This window comes from Ctenopharyngodon idella, chromosome 4 (assembly GCF_019924925.1).
Source record: "Ctenopharyngodon idella isolate HZGC_01 chromosome 4, HZGC01, whole genome shotgun sequence".
Taxonomy (NCBI): domain Eukaryota; kingdom Metazoa; phylum Chordata; class Actinopteri; order Cypriniformes; family Xenocyprididae; genus Ctenopharyngodon; species Ctenopharyngodon idella.
In genome coordinates this window covers 9,403,850-9,425,909 of record NC_067223.1, presented here as the reverse complement: position 1 = coordinate 9,425,909, position 22,060 = coordinate 9,403,850, and the positions used below count along the sequence as shown (strand labels likewise).

Sequence of the window (22,060 nt, the reverse complement as noted above, 5' to 3'; positions counted from 1 at the left end):
GTACTTTAGATGACAGAACTTTCACTACTCTTTGTACAGTAAATGTAGCACATGTTGTACACCCTCAAATTCATAATTGTCAATTTTATTTATAGCCAAGTACTTCTTAAATGTACTATATTTTTGCAGAACTGAGAGATGACTGCCTAGCGAAAGGAGAGAAAGTCTTTAGTCATAAGACTAAGAAACTACTATTGTATGGCAAATATGGTCATTACCAATACTATAATGCAATTTGGCCAAGGATGCTGATAACAGTATACTGTGTTGTGTTGCATACTGAGTTCATATTCAATTATTTTGTTTTTGAATTTTTATTTCTAGTGCTTTTCATCTGCTGCAAGATCTCTTAACTGTATAGTGTAATGAAAATAAACTTTTCTTAAAGTTTATTGTTGAATTTCACTGTATTTGCACCCCTTATATGTTGTATACTGTAATAGACATAATTGACCCTTCACAAGGAGTTTGATTGACAGGCGATCTAACCAGTCATAACGCCGAATCTGCCATTATGTCCGACAAAGCAGTCAGGGGAGATAGTAGATTGTGTTGGTGGACTTGAAAAATGGTGTGTACCATTGATTGAGGTTGAATCAACATTCTTTCTGATGTTCTTTCATGTTTATTTGATGCTATAAATAAACTAGTAGGAAGAGATGATCTGTTCACAAGCCGCTTGAACTGAGGCACTACAGCGATCTGTCATGACACATTAAAGAGCCACAAAATGGGATTTATTGTTTAAATTTAAAAATTAAAATATTTGAAATTTGAGAGTTTGTTTCAAATTGAAAGTAGCCTTCTCTGCCTTGTCTGTCGACGCATTGTGTCCTCTTTGCTCCGCGATGTATTTTTCACTGCGTGAAAACATGATGTGTGGCGTGAGAGCGGGATGGCTTGTCGGACATAGCAACAGTAGCTAAAGGGGGCGGGTCTTTGCGAACGGTCAATTGCAAAATGATTTGTGATTCCCAAAAGGAGGTTTTTGTAATAGTGTTTTAAATTGATCTTATTAGTGTTCTCTAGGCAGAGTAGTCTGTTTATTTGTTAGGCTTTGTGTGTCAAAGTTTGATTATGGTAAAATAGAATATGTTTTTGATTAAAATATTTGATTTTGATGTGGAAATTTGAGGTTTGTACAAGTGGGTGTGTAGTTTTGAGATTATGTTTATAGTTGGTGAATTGTTTCATGAAATGTGTGTTAGCAATTAAGGAAAAACTGTAACAGAGCATCGACAACAATTAATTTAGAATCTGAACTTTAAAACAAAATATTTAATAATGAAAAATAAAAACTATAAAGTTGTATCAAAATAATACATTAAAATTAAATCAATAAATTACACTAAGCAGCAGGGCTACCAGCTTTGGTCTTCAAACTGTAGATTCCTTTATACCAACAACTGCATAACATCTAGGGGACTGGAGGGGGTCAAAGAGCTGAACCAGCGCAGAATGAGAAACATTCTCCTGTAAGGAAAGAGACAGTTTATATGTAGAATTAATTGTGACACTCTGAAATCTACGGAGCCCCTAAAGGGACATGGTGATGGAAAACATATGAGATGGGAGGGAAAAAAAATATTTCAATGCTTTTGTGTTTCTTTCGTAAAAGTCGCTAAAATAGACTCATAAGAATCAATCGTTCGCCAGTGAGACTACACTGGTTGTGCTGTATATTTTTGATTTACTAATAAGAACCAGTTTAAAAGAATCATTTGTTCAGGAATCAGAATACACTGGTCATGCTGAATGTACCTGTCTCCTCAGAACAGACTCATAATTTGGGAATTGGACTAGCTGGTCATGTTGCATGCTTTTGATTCAAGTGGATAATGCGACCAGCTCATTCAGGAATCAAATTACACTGGATTTCAACCCTGTTTGTGCTTGTATATATCCAATCAGAGTATGTTATTTTAGATGAACTGTCATTTAAGTTCAGTTCCAAGAATATAAGTAAAAAGAGTATTTTGTACAGCTCCAATAATCAGCTTAACTGAAGCTTGTTTCAATCCAAAATCCATTTTACAGCTTCTATAATCACTGACCAAAGCACGTTAATATACTTGGCAGTACACCCCGAGTACCGTGTTATGAAATGGTTTATACAGGACAAAACCATCCACAGGCCAAATTATAAAGCGTACTCTGATTTCAGTGTGGTTCATAGAGCTGTTGATGTGAATCCTTATCATGTTGCCAAGCTCTTTAATGTCTGACATACACAAATCATAGACCTCTGCAGAAAAACGCACAGATCTGGCACTGGAGAGGTTTTACTTGCTTTGCATTACATGACTGATAAGTGAACCCTGTAAGATCATGTGGAAATTATTCCCACAGAAACTTGCTGTCACTGTTTTGTGACGATAAACAAAATGATTTTGTCATGCCCTAAATTTTCAGTCTAACAATCTTCACAGATGGCTGAGTCTGACACTCCTGACTGTCGGCACGAGGAGGTTTGAGGTTTTATGTTCAAAGCCTGGTGGGCAAGAGGGAAATGGAGGTGTAACTTAAAACCTCTGAACTCCTGTATGTTGGAATCCTTTAAAAAAAAATTTTTTTTAGCTGTTTTGGAGCTGCTATATGTGGCTAGTGTCTGTTGGTATGTACGTTTTTGAATAGGGAAATCTGTGCTTTGGCCCTGAAGTAAAGCCTGAAACAAAAGCCCCTCACAGTTCTCCAATTATATGAAGATTAACATCTTAACATGGATAAATAGGGGGTAAACATACAATTGTGGGTAAACTGGACAACTACTATGTTATCTGCACTGACAATTGTTTTTTACCTGCTCTTTCAAGTAGCAAAGTCGGTCCAGGAGGATGAGACCCTCTATACATGGAGCCAAGGTTACTTTCAACTAAAGAAGATGAAAACCAGCATGAGACAGACTGATATAGCTAGCAATGAAACAATAATGGACATTCAACTTTCTATGATGCTCACCATGTTAAAAGCCACCATCTCATTCATCCTGGGTCTATAGCGATCATGATAGCTCTGAATGTCGTCGTCAGATAGCTGAAGAGAACAAGAGATATGGACACTCAATGATTTTAAATCAATAAATCATTTCCTATTCACCAACCAGGACCTAAACAAAAATCATGATTTTCTTCTGTAGACTAATAAAAGTTTCTATATATGAAATTAAAAATATTACAAAATAAACAATAATTCAATTAAATAAACATTAAATGTAATCTTTTTATGTAAAAATATACAAAAATATATAAAACATGTATTTAATATATTTATATATTCATAAAATCTGTGCTGTAGTAAGCATACATATATATATATATATATATATATATATATATATATATATACAGGTGCTGGTCATATAATTAGAATATCATCAAAAAGTTCATTTTTTTATTATAAATTATTTTTAAAAATGAAACTTTCATATATTCTAGATTCCCTACATGTAAAGTAAAACATTTCAAAAGTTTTTTTTTTAAATTTTGATGATTAGAGCGTACAGCTCATGAAAGTCCAAAATCCAGTATTTCAAAATATTAGAATATTTCCTAAAATCAATCAAAAAATGGATTTGCAAAACAGAAAAGTTCAAGTTCTTTAAAGTATGTTCTTTTGTGCACTCAATACTTGATCGGCAGGACATATTACAGCAAATGACTTGCTCCTAGCACAAATTACTGCATCAGTGAAGTGTGGCATGGAAGTGATCAGCCTGTGGCACTGCTGAGGCACTATTGAGCCTTCAGATCATCTGTATATTGTTGGATCGACTGTTTCTCATCTTTCTCTTGAAAACATCCCATAGATTCAGGTCAGGCATATTGGCTGGCCAATAAAGCACAGTAATATCATGGTCAGCAAACCACTTGGAAGTGGTTTTTGCACTGTGGGCAGGTGCTAAAGTCCTGCTGGAAAAGGAAATCAGCATCTCCATAAAGCTTGTCAGCAGATGGAAGCATAAAGTGCTTCAAAATCTCCTGGAAGATGGCTGCATTGACTTTGCACTTGATAAAACACAATGGACCAACACCAGCAGACGTCACGGCCCCCCCAAATCATTATTGACTTCAGAAACTTCACACTAGACTTCAAGCAGCTTGGATTCTGTGCCTCTCCAGTCTTCCTTCAGACTCTGGGACCATGATTTCAACATGAAATGCAAAATTTACTTTTATCTGAAAAGAGGACTTTCGACCACTGTTCACTGTCCAGTTCTTTTTCTCCTTAGCCCAGGTAAGATGCTTCTGACATTGTCTCTGGTTCAGAAGTGGCTTGGTAGTCCTTTTCCTGAAGATGTCTGAGTGTGGTGACTCTTGATGGGCTGACTCCGGCTTCATTCTACTCATTGTGAAGCTCTCCCAAGTGTTTGAATCGGCTTTACTTGACAGTATTGTCAAGCTTGCGGTCATCCCTGTTGCTTGTGCACCTTTGCCTACCCAATTTCTTCCTTCCAGTCAACTTTGCATTTAATATGCTTTGATATTTCACTCTGTAAACAGCCACCCCATTCAGTAATGACCTTCTGTGACTTACTCTCTTTGTGGAGGGTGTCAATGATTGTCTCCTGGACCATTGCCAAGTCAGCAGTCTTCCCCATTAGTGTGGTTTCAAAAAACAAAAGATACCCGGATTTTATACTGTAGGGATGGTCATTTAATGAAACTCAAATGTAAATATTCTAATATTTTGAGATACTGGATTTTGGACTTTCATGAGCTGTACGCTCTAATCAACAAATTTACAAAAAAAAACTTTTGAAATGTTTTACTTTACATGTAGGGAATCTAGAATATATGAAAGTTTCATTTTTTTAAATTTTTTACAATAAAAAAATGAACTTTTTCACGATATTCTAATTATATGACCAGCACCTGTATATATACACACACACACACACACACACAGTTAAACAAATGTAACTATATATACATTATTTTACAAAATTAAATTTAAAAATAATAAAATAATTTTCCATTTAAACACATAAATAAATACATATATAATTTTTTATAAAAATAAAATATACATGAATATAAATCTGAAAATATAAATTTATAAATATAAAATTATAAAAATAAATGAAAAATATTACAAAATAAAATTAGATAAAATTCAATTAATGTTAAATTTTAAATACTAATTTAATATTTTTAATTTACATAAAATATACATAATAAAAATGTGTAACTATATAATTTTAAATTTTAAATACAAATTTAATATTTTTAATTTGAATTAACACATACACAAATATTAACATATCTTTAATATATTTATATAAATGCTATATATATTTAAAGTATTGAAAAATAAAATTTAAATGAATTTTCCATTTTAAATACATAGGTAATATTTAATTTACACAAAAATATACATGAACATATTCTATTTAATGTATTTATTATATAAATTGTACATTAATAAAATTGTAGTGTGCATGTGTATATGCATACACATATTTAAAAATATTGCAAAACAGAAAATAATTTAAAATCAAATATTTAAATAACTTTATACATCTTCCCCAAAATTAGGTTACAAAAAAGTCCTCTGATATCTTCTGGGCCTGCTGATGCATTTTTAATAGTCTCTTGCTCTCTGTACCCATATTTCCCTATGTGTCAAACATACTTTAGTCTGTTTATCTCATTAGTTTCATTGTGGTGTAATTCAGATGCATGTGGGCAGACTGAGAAAACATTAAACGTAATATGAGAACAATCAGTTATTACTTTAGTCTCATCCAGATCCAGCTTCCTAAGTGCCCGCCTGACGTAGTCCACAAACGACGAGGCTTTGGAGTACACGTTCCCAACACGTTTCTCACTGCCAGTAGAAAATAAAATACTGCATCATATCAAATAAACTAACATAAAGTTTAATTGATTTTTAATGTAGATTTGAGACTGATATTAACGTACAAACAGTAAGTCACATGCAGAGGGTGAACTTTGCACTCCTTGTTGACTCGCACATTACCGTAACCTGATGGTTTGGCTTTGACTCACAGAACTTTATTAAAGTTGAAAACAGGGCTTTAGGGTTTGAGTCACGAGCATCAGTCAGCACTGAATCAGATCTGCTCTGTACAGTCACGATCAAATATCTCGATAAACATTTCTCAGCCTCCGCAAAAGGAAGGAAGGACCGGAGGGAATCTGGAGCCTCTTTATTCTCTCCTCTAGTTTATTAAAACTCTCCGGCGACTAAAACAAAGACAGGCAGTTGTTTTCTGTCTAATGAGCAGATGATGTGGTGAGAGTGCTGTCGATGAGATATCTGATCCTGGTGTTTGTGAGGGGAACGGCGTCAGTGAGGGAGCTCAATATTTGTCATCGTGTGCGTTTCACACTGAGAGTGGCTCATCAGGGGGTCCGGGGTGTGTGTTTCCGTTTTAATGGAGTGTTTTCAAATTTTAGGGGTTTTGTACTATAATTAACAGCCAAACCTCTAATATTTGGTTTACGCACCCCTATTATGCTATTTCAAAGGTTCCTAATTTGCAAATGGTTGTACATATGATGGATACCTTTTAAAGCAATCGTAGTGATCCTGTAAAATAACATGGAGAACCGCCCGATAAAAAAGTGACTCCATAGGCAGCTGTAACAGACAAGAAACGCAGTTAACCACAGCCCAAACAATTCTGGTTCATTTCAAAGCTAATGTTTTTACTTATTTATGCAATGCATACTTACTTGCTTATGTTTGCTTACTTATTTGTTTTTTTAATTACATCATTTGAAGTGTTTGTCCCATTTGTGGCAACTTTAAAAACAGACTCTGTCATATTTTCCATTACAATTATGTCATACAAACAATCAGACGTGCAGTAGACAGTACAAAGAGATTGTTCGCGCTGACCGCTTCACCTCTAAACTTACATTCATTTTTAATCGAGAAAAAAATCTAATTAAAATACACAACGCATCTAATTAAATCACATAAATATGCATAGCCGCATATGCTGTACGTTCTGACATTCAAGCCTGACTAACACATTACGATCAGCTGTGCAAACAGCTCTGGTAGCATGAGACTTCACTCCTTATATGCAAATCCTGCAGGGGAAATGGGATTTTAATTGAAATATGAATATTAATATGATATGACACAATCAAGTACTCACCCCTCCCCCGGCAGACACCCTCTCCAGAGCCTGAGAAGGGGGAAAAAAGAGTCTGTGAAGAGCTCAACATTAGCCAAGGCTGCTGAAAACATGCTTGAATTGAAGCAGTAGTGATATGGTGACATGGTTTGATAGTCACCTTCAGTTTTATAGCAGATACACTGTGTTTATCTAAATAAACCAAAAAAAATCACCTGATTATCATGATTAACTTTTGCATAACATTTAGCTAATACGCAAAGGATGTGGTTGAAGATGCGTGGGCAATGTGAGATGTTTCAGTGACGTGTGAGGCAGACTTACGAGACATGCTGACATCCTGGCATTTCGACCACAGAAACAGGCCTGATCCTTCAGATACTGACTCATGGGGAAACCACACACACCACTGATACACCCTGACCAAAAAAAACAGAGAAGCATCAAATGCCTTTTTGCATAAACTACCGTTCAAAAGTTTGGGGTCTGCAAGATTTTTTGTTTTTGAAATAAATAATATGTTTATTCAACAAGGATACATTAAAACTGATCGAAATTGACTTATATTTCAAATAAATGCTGTTCTTTTGAACTTTCTATTTATCAAAGAATCCTGAAAAAAATGGTTTTCCAACTGTTTTCAACATTGATAATAAGAAATGTTTCTTACGCACCAAATCAGCATATTAGAATGATTGCTGAAGGATCATGTGACACTGAAGTCTGGAGTAATGATGCTGAAAATTCAGCTTTGCCATCACAGGAATAAATTACATTTTAAAATATAAGACAGTTATTTTAAATTGTAATGATATTTTCAGTGTTTGGGAAAGGTACTTTTAAAAGTAATGCATTACAATATTGCGTTAGTTACTTTTTAAAAGAAGTAACGTGTTACTTTTTCTTACCTGGGCTGTGCATGCTTGTTTGTTTTTTAATAACAAAAAAAAAAAAAAAGTTATATTTTTGGCAAATGTTAAGGCCCTTTCACAACAAATGTGAAATGAATAAGCCTCAGGCTGAAGGAAAAGCATATTTACGCCTGTACAGTAGAGGGCGCAGCTCAAACAAACCTTTCAGCTGTGCTACCATTCGGGATTGAAGAAGAAAACAACACTCTTATTTCTAAATCTAATCTAAAATTTTTGCTTATTAGTATGGTTGAACTGGATCATCGAAGGTCAGCAGCAAAGACATTGGCTAATAAAGTGAGATTAAATACATAAAGTATATTTGTGTAATTTAATATAGTTAATTATTACAGGTTTGCATACAAATCAGAGATGGCATTTCACTGTTTTTATTTATTTTGAGGAATACTGAATATTTTCATGCAAGTGAGATGAGTAAATGCATGCACATTTAGTCTAGAACTACAATAACCATCATATTTACGCAGCGCACACTTATTTGAAAAAGTAACTTAAATATTTTGTTGTAAATTGAAAAAGTAATGCGTTGCTTTACTACCTACTTGAAAAAGTAATCTGATTACGTAACTCAAGTTACTTGTTGTTTTTATATTGCTGTTTTTACTGTATTTTTTTAATCAAATTTAAACAGACTTGGTGAGCATAATAGACTTCTTTTAAAAACATTAAAAATCTTACCAACCCCAGACTTTTTAGGGTATGTTAAAACTAAAGCAGATTTCCAAACACTGAACATTTTGTGGATAAGAACCTGTTGAGCACATGCCATTCAAACGAGACCCACACTGTGGTTTGGGGCCTATTCGTGGTGCAGATAAACACTGTTTACTCCAGATATCATGCTAATCTAAACCATGCCAAACTGAACAGGATCCAGAGTCCAGCACAGGCCTGAAATATGTGTGTATGAGTGTGCGTGTGTGTGTGTGTACGGGTTTGGCTATACTTGTGAGGGCCAAATGTCCTCACTTATATAGTGAATTACTATGACAACCGACTAGTGAGGACATTTTACTGGTCGCCGCTAGTTAAAATTGGCCAAAACAAGTTTTATTTAAATCTAATGTTTTGCACATGTTTCTGTGATGGATACGTTTAGGAGTAGGGGTTGGGTTGGGTGATAGAAAATATCATTAACCTGATATAAAATCAATGGAAGTCTAGGCAATGTCCTCACTAATATAGTTGAATGGAATGAGCTGTGTGTAAAAAAAGGACTGAGAAAGGGACAGTGTGCAACACAATATTAGTGATTTTATTACGAAACGTCTGACTCATTGTGAGTGATCTTTTATGAGTTGACCAATCGCTGTGGGGCTTTGAACTGAAGGACCTTCAGTTTGAATTTGGGTTCCCTAAAAAAACAAGGTTTAAAGCTGATGTGTGTAATATGTTCGATGAAAATACCAATTTTATGCACAAAGACAACTGTAAGTAAGCAATTCACAGATTGACTGCTTAACTAATAAAGTTTGTGGGTGGGACTTCCTGTTTCCTGTTTCAGCAGGAGACGGGCTCTTTTGAATTAAGTCAGAAAATTCAGGCCTTTTGCAGAGAGATCATAGAAAAAGTATTAGGCTGTTAATTCTGATCAGGCAAGCAAAACTCAAAATCAATGCAAAATCTTTGTAATTCCCACAGCTAGTGGCACAAAAATGACACACTTCACCTTTAAATGCACAGCATGATGCTGTATACATGCCAGGTTTTTGAGACTAAAAGGCACAATGTGCATTTCCATTGGAACTGCATTTGTTTCTTTCCGTTTAGTTTCTTCAGAACAAATATGCTTGTAAAGTGAGCCGCTCAAGCCCTGAAAACTCTTGACATCATCATGCTGAAAACACCACATGTTGTACTGACTCTTCTTGATTCTGTGAGATCAAACACACAGTGTGTGGAGGGGGGGAGTGTTTGTGATGTCAGTCCAACATTTGAACACACTTCATGTGTTTTAGCTCTATCCCTGTAGCAATTGAGAGTCTGTGATGTGATCACCAGGCTTTAAAAGACAATGAGACATTATTGTAATCCTGCTGTGCTTCATAGCACTGGACGCTGACTCAATCGGCAGTAATTATGTGATCAAAATATCATATTTGGTCTCCTCTAGAGAAAGTGTCTAAGAGAAGGGGAAAGAGAGAGAGACCGACAGAAACCACATACTCTTTTGGGACTTGCACCATTAAAGGGATAGTTCACCTAAAAGTGACAATTCTTAATTTTATCTGCAGAACACAAAATAATATATTTTTAAAACGTCTCAGTATTTTTTGTCCATACAACGAAAGTTAACAGGGACTAATCAGATTGTTTTGGACCCTAATGACTTTTATTGTATGGACAAAAACAGTTGAAACGTTCCTAAGAATATCTTCTTTTGTGTTTGGCAGATGGAATAGTCATACAGGTTTAGAATGACATGAGGGTGAGAAAATGAAGACAGAATTATTATTATTATTATTATACAAGATATTTTTAATAACTGTCCCATTTAAGGCAGAAGCTTGTACAAGAAGACATGTGTGACCCAGGATTGGCACAGGGCTCAACAACAATTTCAAATTCTTTTTTTAATTATTTATTTATTAATAATAATAATAATAATAATAATAATAATAATTATTATTATTATTATTATTATTATTATTATTATTATATTATTATTATTATTATAATTATTATTATTATTGCAATTATATTTATAATTAAAAATAATAATTATATGAATAATAGTAACAATCCTTATTATTAAATCAAATTATTAATGAACTTATTATATATGAAATATTGAAAATATTTAATAAACAACCATTTATTATTCACTGAAAAATAAAACATTTTATAAGTAATAAAATAAATAAATATAATTATTATAATTATTTGTTTTAAAATTTATTATTAATCACTATTTTATTTTGAATAATACATTGTTGTTGTTGTTGTTTTACATTTTACATATTATTTTACATCCAGGATTGGCACAGGTCTGCAAAAAAACCCTGTCAATTTCTTTATTTAATTAATTCTTTATAAATAATAATAATAATAATAATAATAATAATAATAAAGACATTATAATTATATTTATAATTAAAAATAATAATTATATTAATAATAGTAACAATCGTTATTATTACATAATTAATAAAATAATTAAATTATTAATTAAATTATGAAATATATTTAATGTAATAAATAAATAAAAACAACAATTTATTATTCATTGAAAAGTATTAATAATAATAATAATAATAATAATAACTATTATTATTATTAGTTTTAAAATGTATTAATCACTATTTTATATTGAATAATACATTATTGTTGTTGTTAAATAATAATAATTATTATTAAATAATTAGATTTTTTATGTAATAAGCAACAGCAAAAACAATTACTTTTATTGATAGATTTTATAAAAATAATAATAATAATAATAATAATAATAATAATACTACATTATTATTATTGTTTTTGTTATTATTATTGTTTTATATTTTGACCCACATTGCTGGAAAGAACATTATACAAAGAACCACAATTACACACATCTCATCTTGTTTGAAGACTTGGGCAGCCAATTTGAGAGATCTGTGTGTGTGTGTGTGTGTGTGTGTGTGTGTGTGTGTGTGTGTGTGTGTGTGTATACAGACAGGAAGTGCTCTTACCCTGTCTGTCCTGATCAAACTCTTCAGAAAGCAGGTGGTAGCAGCAGCCCACACTGCAAACGGCCCGCAGCTCCTGTTTGGCCCTGAACATCCGCAGAGTGCTGGGGGCCAAATCTCCACACGTATGCAGGCCAACCAGAACTGCATCCTGGGTACCGGCCAGAGAAAAGAAAGAGCGAGAGAGAGAAAAGGGTAATTTGGTGAAATCAACACAGACCGTTTGCCATCTCTCATTGATCATAAATAATTTGCTATGGACACATCCAAGTCCCTCTCCATTCTTGAGCTCAATTTCACCTAATTAACATGATTAGGATAATCGCAGGCGTTTCGCTGAGCTGTAATAGCAATGATACAACTTCAGCTCTATAATCAAAGCCCACAGCTGGACAGCTATTACAGCATAGCGTGTCTCTTGTGCTATTATATGAGTTTAGTACACATGAATTATTTGATCCTAAGAGAATGTCATATGAAATGAACTCACAACACATTCACAGTGAAAAAAAGTTGTATCATGGACCAAATGGATTCAAATAGTATGGAAACATACAGCTTCAGCACCTAACCATGTTTTTTTAAGCTCCTAAAATACAAAGGCTGCTATATAACACTCATGTGAGAAAAATAGTATGATACTAAAAAGACAACAATGTCAACTTCTTTAATAATAATAATAATAATAATAATAATTATTATTATTATTATAACAATAATAGTTATCATTATTATTATTTGTAATAGTAGTAGGGGTAGTAATAGTAGTAATAATTACAATTGTATTATAATTTAATTTAAATTGAAAAAAATATTAAATTAATTATTTATGTTTATTTATTTAATTATTTAATAATAACAATAATGTATTAAATAATGAATTAAATATTTTTTTCTTTAATAATACAACAACAAACATGTGTTCATTACAAAATAATACATATTATAAATTATTTTTACTATTTTTTAAAAAACAATTAATCAAATTATTTATTAAAATTTTTCAAATTAAATGTATAAATAGTTATTATTATTATTATTTGTAGTAGTAGTAGAGGTATTAGTAATAGTAGTAATAACTACAATTATATTATAATTTAATTTAAATTGAAAAAATTTTTTTAAATATTTTTTAATTCATTATAAATAATAACAAAACGTATTAAATCATGAATTAAATATTTTATTTAATAATAAAACAACAATAATTTCATTACAAAATAATACATTTTATAAATTATTATTATTACTATTTTTTAATAATTAATCAAATGATTAAAAAAAATCAATTTAAATGTATAAAATTTAATAATTTAAATAATTGTATTATTATTATTATTATTGTATTTTATAGTGAATTATAAATTCTTAACATTAGAAGTACACTATTTTTCACCTCTGGTTGAAACCTTCTGTGTTATGACATCCACTCACCTCCAGCTCTGTGATCAGCGTCTTGAGTTCAGTTTCTGCAGTGACATATGAGGTCAGAGGGGAAAACAGGCTGCTGTCGCTGTCGTTCCCCCTCCCTTCTCGAGCTTTCCTCTCCAGATTCTCCCTCTTCCTCTTCTCTCTTTCCTCCAGGCTCAGCTGGCTGGGGTGGACACGAGGAGAAGCGTCCTCTATGACGTCTAGAGACAGCATGCTGAGGAAGCTGCTTCCTGCATCCGAATCACTGGGGTCTAATGTGGCATTATCTGAAGCGGATAAATCAATGGTGACTTGTTTTGATAAATCACTGGTTTCCACTTGAGCCACAAAACTTCCCGTTTCCTTTGTAATAAAGTTTTTGTTGCCATCACTGTTCTCATAGTTTCTGCTGTGTTGTTTACTGCCATCCTCACTGTCCAAAGCTTGATTCCCAGCGGCTCTGTTCTGTTTCTGATAGGCTTTGGAGAACTTCTTCAGTTTCCTGTTCCTCTCCTGAGCTCCATGTGTGTTGGTGCTGGAGGAGTCGATACCAAAAACCTTTAGGTTAAACCGCATGGATAGATAGGAGCACAGGTAGCCTTTCCCCGAACCCACGTCTATCACCTAAGATGAAGAAACAGATGATGAAAAAGATACAATTCAGAACAAAATATGTAACTTAATTACATTTTAAACATTCTTACCTGTTTGACTCTGCAGCATTCGGCCAAACTAGCCACAACCTCAGACATTGCCTGCACTTCATGGGCCTTCTTACAGTTCATAAACTCATCTGGAACAAGAACTTTGTCTGATGACTCTCCTATAGAAATTACAAACAATGCATGAGATATAACCTTGTAATAACCTGAATGTGACATGCATAATAATCACAATAAAGATCCATGGGGAATATAAATGTGCTTTTCAGTGCTTCTGGTCTGACTGTGGTTACCTGCTATAGTGTTTCCATATATCAGTCTGAGATTCTGCATCAGCTCTTCCAGCTGCATACAGACCCCCAGACCCGGTAAACAGTGGGCTTTCGCTGCCCTCAGCAGGGCTGATATGTCCACCAGCTTCTTTGAGGCATTGCAGAAACCAAAGGTGGCGTTTTTCTTCTCTAAAAGCAAAAACACTATTACTATAGCTATATAACACTATTACTACAGCTGATTAAATACAGTCCAATGTACTTTACTTCAATACAGCATAAAATATAGGCTACATTGTATACATTTATACAAGTACTACAGAGCTCCTAAGGGAACATGCAAACGAACATTTGTACATACTATGCATATTGAGACCATCTTACCTTCTACCGCCCCCATGCGGTCATGTGTGGAACTGATAGCACACAACACTTCTTCTGGACTCACACACATGAACGTGCTCCAAACATCACGCGTGTAAAAGTCCACTGTGTGCGCATTCGAGATGCTTAACGATATGGAGAGAAAGCGCTGAGCTTCATCTATCCTCCTTTTTAAAGTTTCAATAGGCAGGTCATTAAATGCCATTGTTCACGGACACAGAAAAGTGAGCAAATTTCGTGAAAGCTGCCGCTGTTGACACATTTTCTATATTTAAGACATAAGTAGTCAAATCAGGATATAATTCGTCTAAGCGACCAAATTACGCGGCCATGTTGGGTGTACTAGTCAACGTTTTGTTCTATGGGTGAATACATTGCCCTCACACAAATGGTGCTTATTTTGATTTGTAATGCCTTGCGACTATCCGTACGTCATTATTGTGCGTCTCTACACGAGAACCATCTGTCATGTCCACATACTAGCTAAAAACATGGCTCCTTTAAAACAAAACGCAAAAAGTCAAGGTCCGTTTAGAGGAAAATACTTCAATAACAAATTTGCACATGGTGGTTTATCACACAACGCCAAAAGAAAAAGAAAATGGGTTCCGGAGGACAAAATTTTCGATGGTAGTTTAAAAGAGGGTGAGTAGTTGACTTTAAATCCATCCACATAAATACTTAACATTTAAGTAAATGTATTTCGATGTAGAAAACACTCATTAATTAAACACATTTGATACAAGAGTCAATGACAAATAAAGATGTCTAAGATGAGACATTCTTTAAAAATGTAGGGTGCAATGCACGTGCCTAATTCTTAGATATGTGATCTTTGCATTAATGATGAAAAACGTTCATACCATTTTCGAAAGGAAATGTATTAAATTTTTTTTTTTTTTTTTTTTTTGGTATAAATTGCGATAATGTATATTTGAATAACGTAATAAATCCAGAGGAAAAATATGAGCGTCACCTCATCGACCCATATATCCACAATAAAAAGCGGATAGTGTTCACAATAAAGGACTAGATTTGAATGTATTCTGTTTGAATCTCATCTCTGTCTCATGCTTCCTCAGGTCAGGGGTTTGCCTTCAAAAGGAAGGAGAAAGTAAGGCATGAATACAACAAACTTCTTCGAAAAGAGAGGAAGAAAAAGCAAGCATCAAAAGTCCAGTTAGAGGAGAAATATCCCGAGCATCTGAGACATCTGTACCTGGCTGAAAGAAAACGACTAGATGAAGAAGAACAAGAGAAAAAGATAAAAAGATTTAAAGGGAGAGAACTGGATGAAGAGACTGAGGAAGATGATGAACTAAACATAGTGTCAGATTCTTCTGAGAAAAGCATCTTAAACGCAACGACTGACCAAACTACCGTGCCAGATTCATCAAATGAACCAACACAGTCTGACAGGTACAGTAATTATATTTATATATATATATATATATATATATATATATATATATATTATATAAAATCTCAAATAAATAGCTACATTATTTTAATCCATTTGCATTGACAAAGCCACATTCCTTATTTGTGTCATCAGTTCCCACAAGGTCCCGTTGATCCAAAAGAAGCTTAAAATGTCTTCGTATCAAAAGACAAAACAAGAATATGAGAGGATGAAGGAGGAGCGTGCACGAAAAAGAGAGGTGAGGCAATAGAAACTGGCCAATAAAACATTACATCTAGCAAATGTACACTCAGTGCTAGAGCCTACAATGCAGTCCTTTTAAAGCATATCAGTATGATGGAATTTTTGTAGTTTTCCATTTTCTAATGATCTCTTATGTGATGTCATTAAGGAAGATCCATTATGTCATGTAAACATATATATTTTCACCACCCTTACATTCTTTGGCAAATGATTGATACATGTTTTATTATGTGTGTGTCTAGGAAATCTTGAAAGACAAATCTGAGCGTGAGGAGGCTCTGAAGAAATACAAGGAAAAGAAAATGGCAACATATCAGCTGTTGAAGAGAAAAACCAAGAAGGGTCAACCAAACCTCAACCTGCAGATGGAGCTATTGCTGCATAAGATTCAAGCTCAGCGCAAATAATTCAGACTTAAAAACTGTTTAAAGCATTTTAAAGTAAACATAGACCATCACACAATAAACTGTGTAGTTTGGGTGAGTGTTTTTTTTTAACCATAAGAATGTGTTTACCTTTGCAAACCTTTGTCTTTACAGTAATATTTCTTGTAAATGAAAGGTTAATTTATTCTCTAATTAAAGGTAAGGTAGGCAATTTCAGAAAGGCTAGCAATAGCAAGCTAGCTTTGAAAGCATAAGAACCCACCCTCCCTTCAGAGTGCAAAAAGTGTTTATAAAACAAATCGCCTACCTTTAAGTTAATTCAAACTGAAAGTACACAAGAACTACTACTAAATACTATGGCAGTACATTTATGGAAAATGTGATGCCTTATAATATCTATTAAGTAGTAAATCTATTTTATCATTATATTTAGATAGGCAGTTCTACTTCATCTAACAGTGTTTTCAACTCCTTTAAATGTTTATAGTGTTTTGCATAATTGTCTCCTTTCCTCTGAATGCTCTTTTAAAAAATATTTTTGTAACAAACATAGTGAATGAATGGTATCTTTTGTTTATTAGGTGAAAATATTGATATCAAAATAAAAATAATAGGCCAAATATTAAAATACCAACACTACAAACTGTGTTGCAAAGTATGTAACCTATGCAAAAATATTTAAGATAACAAAAATAGGAATCTTTAATAGCAATTTAAGGAACTCCCAGTATCTCCAGTAACTGTAATATGATTTGATGATCAGAGGCAGTGGGTGTGGTCAATGAGTCACATGGCTCCTCCCTATTTATTTGACTCCTCCCCCACATCATCATAGTCTGTTTTTAAAAACAAAAGCAAATTCAGTTTTCATTGTTACAGTTACATTAAGATTTTGTTTAAATTGGGTTTAAATTAGCAAGGTAACAAATAAAAACATAAAAATGTGACAACCTACCCAACAGGTTTCTCTCATTTTCACTGCTGTTCTTCACATCATCATACTCCTCCTGATCTCCCTCTGATACACATGTGAAATAAAACCTCACATTGTGATTTTAATACAGCTTGTATCATTGATGATGTCATTGATCTCTTTCTCCTCATGACTGTCTGAGACTATTAGATTTACTCCTGATGAAGCCATGATGATTCATTAATGGTAGAAACACATGTTCAATATTAGTTGGTGATAATAAACTGCTGTTCTCACCTGTTACAACTTGAAATTTCTGTCCATTAATGAAGACGACATCATAATGCTCTGGTGTGTCCACTACACATGAACATATAGACAGAACAAATGTTGCATTATATTTTACAATGTATTGGGATTAACCCATAATATCATAAATCACTATAAAATGATAATGTTAAATAAATACACTAATAACAATAAAAAGTAAACACCATTTTTGATAGAGTTCTGTCCACTCGTCTTGACATCATCATAGCTCTCAGGTGTGTCTTCTGCAAATTTAACATGAGACACCCATACAAAATATAATGTATATATGTATATATACAGGTGCTGGTCATATAATTAGAATATCATCAAAAAGTTGATTTATTTCACTAATTCCATTCAAAAAGTGAAACTTGTATATTATATTCATTCATTATACACAGACTGATATATTTCAAATGTTTATTTCTTTTAATTTTGATGATTATAACTGACAACTAAGGAAAATCCCAAATTCAGTATCTCAGAAAATTAGAATATTACTTAAGACCAATACAAAGAAAGGATTTTTAGAAATCTTGGCCAACTGAAAAGTATGAACATGAAAAGTATGAGCATGTACAGCACTCAATACTTAGGGCTCCTTTTGCCTGAATTACTGCAGCAATGTGGTGTGGCATGGAGTCGATCAGTCTGTGGCACTGCTCAGGTGTTATAAGAGCCCAGGTTGCTCTGATAGTGGCCTTCAGCTCTTCTGCATTGTTGGATCTGGCATATCGCATCTTCCTCTTCACAATACCCCATAGATTTTCTATGGGGTTAAGGTCAGGCGAGTTTGCTGGCCAATTAAGAACAGGGATACCATGGTCCTTAAACCAGGTACTGGTAGCTTTGGCACTGTGTGCAGGTGCCAAGTCCTGTTGGAAAATGAAATCTGCATCTCCATAAAGTTGGTCAGCAGCAGGAAGCATGAAGTGCTCTAAAACTTCCTGGTATACGGCTGCGTTGACCTTGGACCTCAGAAAACACAGTGGACCAACACCAGCACATGACATGGCACCCCAAACCATCACTGACTGTGGAAACTTTACACTGGACCTCAAGCAACGTGGAATGGGTGCCTCTCCTCTCTTCCTCTAGACTCTGGGACCCTGATTTCCAAAGGAAATGCAAAATTTACTTTCATCAGAGATCATAACTTTGGACCACTCAGCAGCAGTCCAGTCCTTTTTGTCTTTAGCCCAGGCAAGACGCTTCTGACGCTGTCTGTTGTTCAAGAGTGGCTTGACACAAGGAATGCGACAGCTGAAACCCATGTCTTGCATACGTCTGTGCGTAGTGGTTCTTGAAGCACTGACTCCAGCTGCAGTCCACTCTTTGTGAATCTCCTCCACATTTTTGAATGGGTTTTGTTTCACAATCCTCTCCAGGGTGCGGTTATCCCTATTGCTTGTACACTTTTTTCTACCACATCTTTTCCTTCCCTTCGCCTCTCTATTAATGTGCTTGGACACAGAGCTCTGTGAACAGCCAGCCTCTTTTGCAATGACCTTTTGTGTCTTGCCCTCCTTGTGCAAGGTGTCAGTGGTCGTCTTTTGGACAACTGTCAAGTCAGCAGTCTTCCCCATGATTGTGTAGCCTACAGAACTAGACTGAGAGACCATTTAAAGGCCTTTGCAGGTGTTTTGAGTTAATTAGCTGATTAGAGTTTGGCACCAGGTGTCTTCAATATTGAACCTTTTCACAATATTCTAATTTTCTGAGATACTGAATTTGGGATTTTCCTTAGTTGTCAGTTAAAAGAAATAAACATTTGAAATATATCAGTATGTGTGTAATGAATAAATATAATATAAAACTTTCACTTTTTGAATGGAATTAGTGAAATAAATCAACTTTTTGATGATATTCTAATTATATGACCAGCACCTGTATTTACACACACACACACACACACACACTTGTACACACATTTTTCATATATTTTAAATAATTCTTCGTATAACAGAGCGACACCTGTCTCACGATCTGGTTTCAGTCCATCAGTGATGACATCATCATAGTATCCCGGTGTGATTTCCTTCATCATCTCTTCTGCATCAACATGTATATTTTGGGAATTTTTTTTATAATTTGGGAAATGAAATGTAAATTATAATGTTGCAGTTCTTTAGACCATTCAGCTTTTGTAATCATCTGATAATTAATCTTGTAATCAATTAACTGACCTTTCAGGCCACTGCCGTTGGTGACATCATCATAATATACAGTCTTGAACTCTTTTTCTAATAAGAGAAAAAAAATTGTATTGTTAACAGTTGAATTATTTGTACATATTTAATTTAGTCGTAAAATGTGTGCATTGATTTTTGTAAATCGAATAATTTATTTTAGGCATTATTTTGAATATACTTCAGCTCTCTAACCTGAGAGAAGCTCATCAGCATCTTCATACCCAGACTGCAGTTCTTCAGAGATGAGACTCCCTGTTAAAGGAGCAGAACAGTCAGAAACATGTTCATCATTACAAACAGACTGAATCCTCATTTCCTTTGGATCATAAAGCATTTTGTTTCTTACAAAACAACACAAATATTAATTACTTACATTTTAAAAGCATTAGAGGCAGAAATACCATGTTTTAGAGGCCTATTAGTAAACACACATGTATCCTCACATGAACCCATTCCTCACTGCCTTCCAGAAATACACACAGGAAGACACACACACACAAACATATGGACTCCTCCTTATTACCCCCTAAAAATACACACAGGAAGAAGCACACAGAGAGACACCTGCACCTACACTTAAAAACATATGAACTGCTCCTTATTACCCTCTAAAATACACACACACACACACACACGCACCTGCAGCTCTGTGGTTTTCTGCAGGAGGTTTAACAGGACTAATAATAAATGAACACCAAGTGTCTGACAGACTCTCTTATTAATTAATCATATTAAATAAGATTCGCGGCTCATGTCTCACCCCTCTGAGTGAAGTGATTGTGTCTGTGATGAATCTCCTCATAAACGGCCTCAGTCGTGCTCCTGTGTCTCCTCTTAGAGAGAGCTGTGAGTGTAGACAGACAAACCTGCTGTCAGTTCACAACACATGACTGATCACACACTGAATAAGACACAATATGACAGTCTCTGGATCTCTCCTACCTCTCCTCATCACTCTGTTCTGCTGAATCAGTATAAGCAGTGGCACTAAGAGCAGTAAGAGCACAACTCCCAGTACAATCACAAGCACAGAGAGAGACGCTGCTGGAGGAGTTTGTGGACGAGTGACTGATGTTGAGCTCACTGTCTGAGAAACCGGAGGAGAAGATGGTGTTGGTGTGGCAGGAGTAGTGGACACTGACAAATCTGGCAAAACTGTCAAAACAGACACAAACACATTCAAAATCATGCAGATATTATTATCACTAAAATGTAAAAATTACTAATATTCCTCAGTGTGTTGCTGTGACCTGCACAGGTAAGTCCAGCGTGCTCTTTGTTGGAGCAGTCAGTGTGGTTCTTCAGGGAGAGAGGACAGTCCCACAGGTGAATCTCATTCCCTCTGCACTCGACTCTGTTCAGCCACACAACACCTTCACCAGCACCAAAGACTGAATTCCCATCAGCCCTCAGTGCTGCTCCACAACCCAGCTGCCTGCAGACCACCTGAGCATCGCTGATGTCCCACAGATCATCACATACTGAGCCCCACACAGCATTATGATACACCTCCAGCCTCCCAGAGCACCGGCCCTTCCCTCCAATCAGTTTGAAAGGAAGACGCTCTAAATCACACACATTAACCTTCACAGACCAGCTTCAGCATACCATTCACAACAATACATTTACTACACATTTAATGTTATAATGAATTGTGAATGTGGATTCTGTTCAATTGCACAGATATTAATAATTTAAAATAATGTAAATAAAAAATACATCCTTATTTGAACACAAATAAATTTACTTGAACACTGTCTCTGGTGAGGAGATGGTGAGGTAGAGCATGTCAGATAACTCTTAGGAGATTCACGAGTCTGCTCCTCTGCGATTAAAACATGTTAAAGTTTCAGTCACCACTGAATAGAAAATTTTATAAGAAAAAAAAAATTATATTGAAACAAACGTGATCACTTCAAACTATTTTAAATAATTTAAATATCATCTTACCTGAGCAGGTGATCTTGGCCACTTCATCTTCATCACAGTCATTCAGTCCCCAGGGTGAAGATGGACACTGCCATAGAGTGGAATCATGACGTCGACAATTAAGTTTATCAAGCCAATTATGAGACTTCAGTCCCACTGAATTACTGGGTTCAATGCCAGATCTTCCACAGTTCAGCTCTTGACAGATCAGACTCGCTGTGTCTCT

The 22,060-nt window shown here is 34.6% G+C and overlaps 3 protein-coding genes across 4 annotated transcripts in view; 1 reads left to right on the top strand and 2 right to left on the bottom strand.

The window, feature by feature from the left end:
• Positions 1-1,249: 1,249 nt before the first annotated feature.
• mettl25 (methyltransferase like 25) lies at positions 1,250-14,681 on the bottom strand. The gene is made up of 12 exons (XM_051889879.1): positions 14,437-14,681; positions 14,074-14,241; positions 13,823-13,941; positions 13,143-13,742; positions 11,712-11,859; positions 7,433-7,527; positions 7,130-7,159; positions 6,530-6,603; positions 5,733-5,826; positions 2,959-3,033; positions 2,801-2,872; positions 1,250-1,473 (listed from the first exon to the last, which is right to left on the bottom strand). Exons 1-12 carry the CDS (start codon positions 14,639-14,641, stop codon positions 1,378-1,380), a joined length of 1,776 nt encoding a protein of 591 aa, XP_051745839.1. The 5' UTR covers positions 14,642-14,681; the 3' UTR covers positions 1,250-1,377.
• Positions 14,682-14,846: 165 nt separating this feature from the next.
• The window catches only part of LOC127510407 (thyroid transcription factor 1-associated protein 26 homolog), a 134,907-nt gene continuing 127,693 nt past the window's right edge, over positions 14,847-22,060 (top strand). For both annotated transcript variants that reach the window (XM_051889906.1, XM_051889905.1), the window contains exons 1-4: positions 14,847-15,081; positions 15,519-15,855; positions 15,992-16,097; positions 16,345-17,450. In XM_051889906.1, the coding sequence (XP_051745866.1) occupies positions 14,847-15,081; positions 15,519-15,855; positions 15,992-16,097; positions 16,345-16,509 (843 nt within the window). In that variant the 3' untranslated portion in view covers positions 16,510-17,450. The remainder of the gene's footprint in view (positions 15,082-15,518; positions 15,856-15,991; positions 16,098-16,344; positions 17,451-22,060) is intronic.
• The window catches only part of LOC127511425 (scavenger receptor cysteine-rich type 1 protein M130-like), a 68,472-nt gene continuing 63,453 nt past the window's right edge, over positions 17,042-22,060 (bottom strand). Inside the window, exons 24-28 of the mRNA XM_051892233.1 lie at positions 19,688-19,765; positions 17,896-17,955; positions 17,699-17,761; positions 17,444-17,506; positions 17,042-17,324 (exon numbers count right to left, since the gene is read on the bottom strand). The gene's annotated coding sequence lies outside the window, so the exon portion shown is untranslated. The remainder of the gene's footprint in view (positions 17,325-17,443; positions 17,507-17,698; positions 17,762-17,895; positions 17,956-19,687; positions 19,766-22,060) is intronic.

What these genes read in the sequence shown, in the direction of transcription:
- mettl25 (XM_051889879.1), bottom strand. Translation starts at nt 14,641, where the DNA reads ATGGCATTTAATGACCTGCCTATTGAAACTTTAAAAAGGAGGATAGAT. An exon ending in GTTTGATCAGGACAGACAGG is followed by an intron (nt 7,528 to 11,711) that starts GTAAGAGCACTT and finishes TTTTTTGGTCAG; the next exon opens with GGTGTATCAGTGGTGTGTGT. An exon ending in AGATGGTGGCTTTTAACATG is followed by an intron (nt 2,873 to 2,958) that starts GTGAGCATCATA and finishes CATCTTCTTTAG; the next exon opens with TTGAAAGTAACCTTGGCTCC.